Source organism: Lathyrus oleraceus, chromosome 4 (genome assembly GCF_024323335.1).
Source record: "Lathyrus oleraceus cultivar Zhongwan6 chromosome 4, CAAS_Psat_ZW6_1.0, whole genome shotgun sequence".
In the NCBI taxonomy this organism is placed as follows: domain Eukaryota; kingdom Viridiplantae; phylum Streptophyta; class Magnoliopsida; order Fabales; family Fabaceae; genus Lathyrus; species Lathyrus oleraceus.
Genome location: NC_066582.1, coordinates 371,430,118 through 371,438,201, shown reverse-complemented (window position 1 = coordinate 371,438,201; position 8,084 = coordinate 371,430,118). Strand labels below are relative to the sequence as shown.

The 8,084-nt window shown below is 37.4% G+C and overlaps 1 protein-coding gene across 1 annotated transcript; it reads left to right on the top strand.

Annotated features, from left to right (window-relative positions):
• The first annotated feature begins 1,901 nt into the window (after positions 1-1,901).
• On the top strand, positions 1,902-4,062 carry LOC127137527 (U11/U12 small nuclear ribonucleoprotein 31 kDa protein). Its single transcript, XM_051063985.1, has 2 exons — positions 1,902-1,993; positions 3,261-4,062. Exons 1-2 carry the CDS (start codon positions 1,902-1,904, stop codon positions 4,060-4,062), a joined length of 894 nt encoding a protein of 297 aa, XP_050919942.1.
• Positions 4,063-8,084: the final 4,022 nt, after the last annotated feature.

Genomic DNA, 8,084 nt, shown 5'->3' with positions numbered 1-8,084 from the left:
AAAACTCCATAAAATTAAAATCACTCCACCAATTAATTATAAATTCTAAAAGTTTTATTTTTAATAATTAATCTTTGAATGAAAAGGAGAATAGTGAGCATCCGCTTCATTATCTCTCGATTATTCGAATAATTGGCGTACGCCATATTGCTCGGATTTTCGTCATTCAATTAAAACCCTAATAATCATACAATTTCAAATCAATTTTTCAAATCAAACATAGGTTCTAAATTCAAATTATTTCCAAATCAACTACAAATTCTAAAACATTTAATTCTAAATTTATGATAATAAAGAGGATAGGAGGCGTACGCCTCACTATCTTTCGATTATTCGAATAATTGGCGTACGCCACATTGCTCGAGTTTTTGTCATCAAACTTAAAACACAATCGAATAAACTCAAATCACCTCTTATATCAAACCCAATTTTACAAAATAAACTATACAACTTCAATAGAGAACGGGAGGCGTACGCCTCACCACTCCTTGATTATTTGAATAATTGGCGTACGCCACCTTGCTCAAATCATCGACAAATCCAAACCTACCAACCCAAAATTCAAGCTATCTTCATAAATCGAATACAATATCTAAACATATCTTTTTACAATTTAAACCTCGGGTGATAAAAGATGGGAGGCGTACGCCTCACCGTCTCTCGATTATTTGGATAATTTGCGTACGCCATATTGCACAAATTATCGACTTCCGACTAAAACACGTTAAATAAACTTGGATAAGGGAATAGGTGGCGTACGGCTCGTTATTCTTTGAATAAGCCAGTAGGAGGCGTACGCCTCACTACCGTGCGTATTCAACATCCACAAACAAACTTTCAAAACAATTCGAACGAAAAGGGAATAGAAGGCGCACGCCTTATTATTCCTCGAAAGAATTGAACGATTGGTGTACACCATATTGCTCAATCTTTCGTCGTTCCTCAAATCATCAACAAATCAAACCTAACTTCTCGCCCTCGAGCGATCGAAACCAATCAAATCCAAACACGTCAATTCAACTCGTCACCCCCGCGTGACCAAAACCCTTTCAAAAAGAACACTGTCAATGCTTTCTAATGCGCACACCAAACCAGTGCTAGAGCCTCCACCGAGAGTAGACAAGCCAGTGTTTAGCCGTTAGAACGCCGACCTACACAGTGGTTCATCAAAACAAAACACAACCAATATTCGTAGTAGCCCGAACTACGAATGCTCTGATTTGCTTATTGCACCATAAGGATACGTAGGCAGGAGATTGTTGTATCTTCGCGAGCACACTAATAAAAAACCTCCCATTTCCCCCATCCTGAGGTCTTCATCCACATCTATCATCAATTCTAATTACTCGAAGCAAGCAGATAAACAGTCAATTAACAGTCAAATAGCAAAATCAGACTAAAAGGTTCCCGTTGAGTACAACGGACGTGAGGGGTGCTAATACCTTCCCCTTGCGTAATCGACTCCCGAACCCGAATATGGTTGCGACGACAATTATTCTTATTTCTAAAGGTTTTCTCGATATTTTCCTATTCCTTCATTGGAATAAATAAAGTTCGGTGGCGACTCTGTTCCGAACAACATTTTTTTTTCCGCGTCCTATCGCGAGGGATCGCATTATCATCTTTTTTTGAGGTGCGACAATTACATGCGACTCTATATGACTAATGCACAAATACAAGCTATTCAAAATTCTTTGATTCTTAGTAAAATTGGTGTCCCCACAACGACAATAAAGTGGATGAATTTTTCTTAAATGAGTCATCTTATATCAAATGTATATGACTGAGTTTTAGTTTAGTTTACAAGACATAGTTTTTCGTAAATCGTTTTCCCTCTGCTAAGTTGCCCTCCAAATAATTTAAATGGCCGGGTTGTCTTGATTAGACAAATTGCTACTAAGATGCATTTTATACAAGCTTATTTGAAACGAGGGTGTCCTCTACCATCAACATTCGTAGAATGGAGAGAACGTCTTAAGGAAGAAACATCTGAGTGAGAACTTTGCTTTTTTGGATAGGATGCATGAGTTCTAGAAATTAAATGATGTTGAAAAATAATACAATAGAAAAAAGTCTAATGCGAAAAGTTCAATAAATTTAAAAAGATGTCATCGATTTTGATGCATTTTAATCGTATGTACTTCTAATTTTGTTGATTCACTATGTTCATTTTTATTCTTATATCTTCATTTTAAGATGTCCAAACATAATCTAAGCGTATAAATAAAGCATTACTTTTGAAAACAAATTAATTGTTGAGTTTCTAGTAAGAGATGAGTCGTCTTCAATTCTGGACAAATTCTACATAAGAGTTTTTAAATGTTGTGAAACTGAAGTTATTAGACTAAGGTTTTGCTTAAATTGATGCAATGAGATGATATGAAGTGATATGAGATGAAATAGAATAAGATTACATTGTTTGAGTTAATTAAAATCAGATCCAGTATAATAAAATTTTATTATTCTATTTTATTTCATTTCATCACTTTTCATTAGCATTGTTTCCCTTAGATATGAGGAATAAAAAATTACATCACTTTCTACTAGTATTGATCACTTTCTACGAGTATTGTTCCCTTTAATATGAGCAGAATGAAAATTTTCATCACTTTCCATCAGTATTGTTTCTCTTCAATATGAGCAGAATCAAAAACTTACTTTGTTTTTATCGCTAATTATTCAAATAATAAAGTAATAAAATTTCTATTTCACTCTATTCTATTTTTGCTAAATTTCAAAAACTCTATTTATCTTAAGATATTAAAATATAATCTAAAATAATATAATAAAATTGTATATCTGACGAACCAGAAATTTTTGTCTTAAAAAATCTAGCATCATACTAACAAAAAATTATTAAAATTTATATATGCAGATGGGTGGCTGACCAATTAAATAAAAAAATATTAAAACATAATAATTTTTAGTTTTATGCTATCTTTACAAGTACTCTGGCGGTGAGCAAGTTGTCCATTTATATATGGATAGTACTGCTTATAAAAAAATAAGAATGGATAAAACCATATATAAAACCAATCCAAAATATCCGGATCCATGTCCAGATCCGCTTGGTGTTTCGCTTCACTTCTCTAGGGTTTTTCAAACGCATTATAGAATCTCTCCACTCTCAGATTTCCTCTATAGATTAAAGAAGCATCGGAGAACTAATTTCGTCGTCGGAAACCGAACGCCGTTGCCGGAAACAAAAAACCTGAACCGAAAAAAATGTCAAGCAAGAAGAAACACAAATGAAAACACAGCGACATCGATGAAGACGACGACGTTTTCTACTACCGCTACTTCGCTTCGTCCTCAACCCCCAACACCACCACCGGCACCACATCCGATAATCAACCCCAATCAAAACCGAACAACAAAGGATCATCAATAGGAGGAACAGGTGAACCCTTAGCACCATCAAAATCGACGCTATACGTTTCTAATATAGATTACTCCCTAACAAACTCCGATCTCCATACGCTCTTCTCTACTTTCGGCCGCATCGCGCGTGTAACCGTTCTCAAAGACCGTCACACACGCCTCAGCCGCGGTGTCGCGTTTGTCCAATTCGTTTCTCGTAATGACGCCCAACGCACCGTGGCGGAGATGAATAAGAAGATTCTCAATGGAAGGACACTAACTGCTTCTATTGCTGCTGATAATGGACGTGCTCCGGAGTTTATTCGGAAGCGCGTGTACAATACTGAGACTGCTTTGTGTTATGAGTGTGGGGGGCATGGTCATTTGTCGTATGACTGTCCGAAGAATCAGTTGGGGCCGAGGCCGCGGCCTCAACCTAAGAAGCCGCGACAGGGATTTAGTGGGCCGAGGGATAGGGATGGGGAGGAGGAAGGTGATGAGGAGGGGGAGGAGGAGGGTGGTCAGATTGCTGCGGAGCAGTTTGACCGTAATTGGGCTTCTGTTGTGGATGATGAAGCGGGTGAAAGGTTGCTGGGGAGAAACAGAAATGATGACGAGGGTTTGGACAACAACAAGACGAAGAAGAAAGGGAAGAAAGCTGGGTATTTCAGTGATGAGAGTGATCATGATGATGATGATTGATCATGACTATGTAGCATTGACACTTCAGATTGAAGGTGTGTGTTTGGTATTCCGCATTACCGCATTATTCAACTAGTCATGTGTGTCGTGTCTATATATGTACCAGTGTTTCATAGATCTAAATGGCAATTTTTTGTTTTTATCAAGATATGGTGTAATTGATGAAATTGTTTATATGTTGTTGGCTTGGTTGGATGTGTTTATGGTTTTGATCACAAGCACATGTTAGTTATTAGTTATTGTGGTAGTAATTAGTGATAGTGGTGGTGAATTGGTGATGAGCATTTTTGTGTATTCCATATTTTCATAGTTAATGAATGATGACAGACGAGTCTCTTATTTATCGGCTTAATTTAACATTCGGTTTACTTGTAAAACAGAAAGGAAAAGCCTGTTCGTTATGTTTTTTATTTTGGTTCAGTTAAAACATGTAATGTAATCAAATTGTAACACCCTGGTTTACTTTATGCACATCTTGTTATCATATAATTAAGGTTTTTAATTACAGTTGTGGTGGTTATGTTATGATATTTGATATGTAGAATATTGTAGTCAGATATAGCTGGATTTGATGTGGTTGTTGAGATCTTGAAAAGCATAGGTTGTAGACTTGTAGTCACAATTACTGTCGCCGTTCTTGTGGAAAGCAGTTTAAAACCATGGGTAACAGTTCTTCTGATTACCTTTACTCTTTGATGTCTACTGGGCATTTTTATGCAGATTGATGAGTATTTCTCAAGTTTCTCTTAGAATGCTTAAATTGCTTCTCCCAGAGAAAATGTGGTATCCTTTATATGCATAATCACTTGGCTGAGCTGGAGAATAATACCAATTTGTGCCTCACCCTCGACACTAGGCTTTAAATTATAGGTTTAATTATTCTGTAACTTTTTGAACCATGGGCTAATCTTGAATGTCATTGTAATGATATGTAGAAAAAGAAATTGGTTATTGTTATGCTATTTCCTTTCTTTCTGAATTATGGCTTTGAATCGGATTAAGTAGTTATATTATATGGAGTTTGGGGTCAATTGTTACTGTTGTACTGTTGGTTTTAAGCATTGTTGGTTTTGGATATATCTATAACTCTGAAACCATATTTAGTTGACAGTTATATATAACCGATAGATACCATATTCATGATTGTCTATATACTTTTGTATGCTCATATTTTTTACTAATTGATTCATTGTCTTATGGCACAAGTTAATGAAAATAGTAGAGTTCATATCCTCTATGAATAGGATTAACATGAAGCTTGATTACATAGTACGATAATTGTACTCAGATATAAAGATATTGGGAGTTTTGTGAAATTCAGGATATCGGTTTCTTGAATTTTGTTGAAGTTTGAGCATATTCAAATAGGATTAATATGGGTGTTCTTGAAGAGGAAGTAGGTAAAAGTTTGGAATTTTTTTTCAAAATAATAATTATTTTTATTTTTTTTTCAAAATAACTAATTATTTAAAAAAATTATCAAAATAACCAGGTTTGGTAGAGGTTGCGTCAGATGAACTGGGGCACCCCCAATGCATAAAGAGGAGGCGTCAATAGCATTGGCGCATGCATTGCGCTCCTCACGAGGAGGCGCCACTAGCATTGGCGCATGCATTGCGCTCCTCAAGAGGAGACGCCAATACTAGTGGCGCCTGCATTAGGCCTCATGAGGAGGCGTCAATGCTAGTGGCGCCTAGGTGCATTTGGTTGTGTGGGCGCTAATTCATCTGGCTGCATGTGATGGTCATGTGGGCGTCAATCCCTCAAGCGCCCACATGTTTTGTCCGTCTCTATAAATACCACGGATTGGATGCAATATTTTTCACTCAAACTCATCTTCTAATACAATTCAACCACCATCAATTTCAATTTTCCCTGTTTCAACAATGTTTGCATACATTCAAAAACAAAGTGCTGATGTAATATTTTCTGCCGTTGCGGCTCCGGTACAGATTCGACTTTGGAACACAAATATGTTTGAACGTCTTAATCGGACGTTGTACAGTTGGTTAGAGGGAGAAATTGGAGAGGGTGAACAGATTAGAAGAATACAATGGCTTGTGTCCACGTTCAACCAACACGGAGAATTACGCGAATTGGTGGATATTAAGACAGACCAAGACGCTCGTAGGATGATGCATTACATGTTCAAAATTGTTTTGCTGGTTGTAATTGCATAGTTCTTGTATTTGTTATAATTATATGTGTTACTGTTTATGCAATGGTACTTTCGTGACAGACGTCTAATATGAAATAAATTTAATTTTTCATATATTGCAATAGAGGTACATGTAAATTTATCTGGTTGTGCTCATTCTAACACTAGGACAGTTATTACGATTGTGACCTAGTTGACGGCATGAACTACATAGTCTAACCATTTTGTTCGTCATATCCATTTCGGTTCGAATTTGGATGCTGTTTGGGCGACCCTTTTTCTTCCGTCGCATAACTTCGTTGTGCCAGACGATGTCCCCTTGATATTCTGGCCAATAATCCTCTTTTGCCACTACGAAAAAACTAATTTTATAAACATTTGAAAGACTGGCGATTTTGTAAACTTCAGATAACAAGTATGATGGATCCCTTCGAACCTTTGAGCATGCCGCAAGGACATGGGAGCGGGGGTACGAAAGGCTTGGAACTTTCTGCAGTCGCACTAACCTCTATCTAGTTCAACTCTGTACTGTCCCATTGGCATGCCCTCATTGTGATCCATGGACTCGACAACACTAAACCAACCTTTACTTTGGTCAAAAACCGTAACCACATGTGTGTTTGCTTTGGCAGCTTCATGTCTGATGAATTTCATCGAAGCATCACTGAACAACTGTCCAGATTGCAACACTGAACTCAATTTTAAGCGTCTGGTTTCAAACAACGCCCTTAGCCTGAAATATGTAGCATGCACCAAAGCGATTATTGGTAGGTTACGGATGCCTTTGAAGACAGAGTTCATTGATTCCACAAGATTTGTTGTCATGTGGCCCCAACGTTGACCGTTGTCGTATGCCCTAGTCCACTTCTCCAAAGGAATACCATGGATCCACCGTACCGTATCTTCGTTTGAAAATCTTATTTCCTTGCGGTAGTGTTTGAAAGAAGGTTCTGATAATGCGTAACCTGCATTGACAACCTTCTTCTGCAACGTCTTATCTTTGATTTCCCGCATGAAATTCTGAGCAATATGTCTATTACATAACACATGCGTCGAAGGAGGATTTTACCAGCCGTTGTCAATGTTATTGTATGCACTGATGATTGAAGGGTGTCTGTCGGAGATCAAACATAAGTTTCCGTACAACCATGTACCATCAGTTTGTATAATTGGTTTACAGAATAAAAAACCTATGATACCTGGTTGATACACCCAGAATAGACGGTGAAATATTTTATTTCCAACAGCACACGTACCATCTGGTGTATAGGCGGACAATTTGTTTCCAGCTTGACAATTGTTCCGGGAGTATATTGTTTTAGAGCCAACAAGTATTTTGGAAGTTGTTTGTAAGACTCCTCCCAATTGCCAAACACTTTTTCAATAGATTTTGTCCTAGCTATCCATGCCTTCCTATATGATGGAGTGTACTCGTACTCTGCCCTAATATGCGAGATTATTGTACTCACCTTTAATGATGGATTGTCGCTAATAACAGATAATATTTCATCACATATTAGCTGAGAGCTTAATTTACGATGATCCTGGATTGGGTTTGTCAGCATGCATGTGTGATCTGGACCCATTGATCCAATCTCCCAAGACTCGCTCCTCTTCCGGTACGAAGCTGACAACATAAAAAGGCAGTGCTCATTCGGACAATAAACTTTATACCTCGATGCGTCAGTTCTGTCAACTCTGAAATCAGCTGATAGTTGCATGTGGAATTTCTTAATGGCTCTTACACATTCCTCTTTTGTGCGAAATGTGTCTCCTTGTTTCAAAGATCCTTGCATCTGCACGTAAGGATTGTACCATACATTTGCTAAAGGTTCATCTGAACCCAAATTTAACCTTGTCATCT

Coding starts and splice junctions, on each gene's coding strand:
- LOC127137527 (XM_051063985.1), top strand. CDS start 1,902: ATGCATTTTATACAAGCTTATTTGAAACGAGGGTGTCCTCTACCATCA. Junction 1,994..3,260: donor CTTAAGGAAGAAACATCTGA/GTGAGAACTTTG, acceptor ATGAAAACACAG/CGACATCGATGAAGACGACG.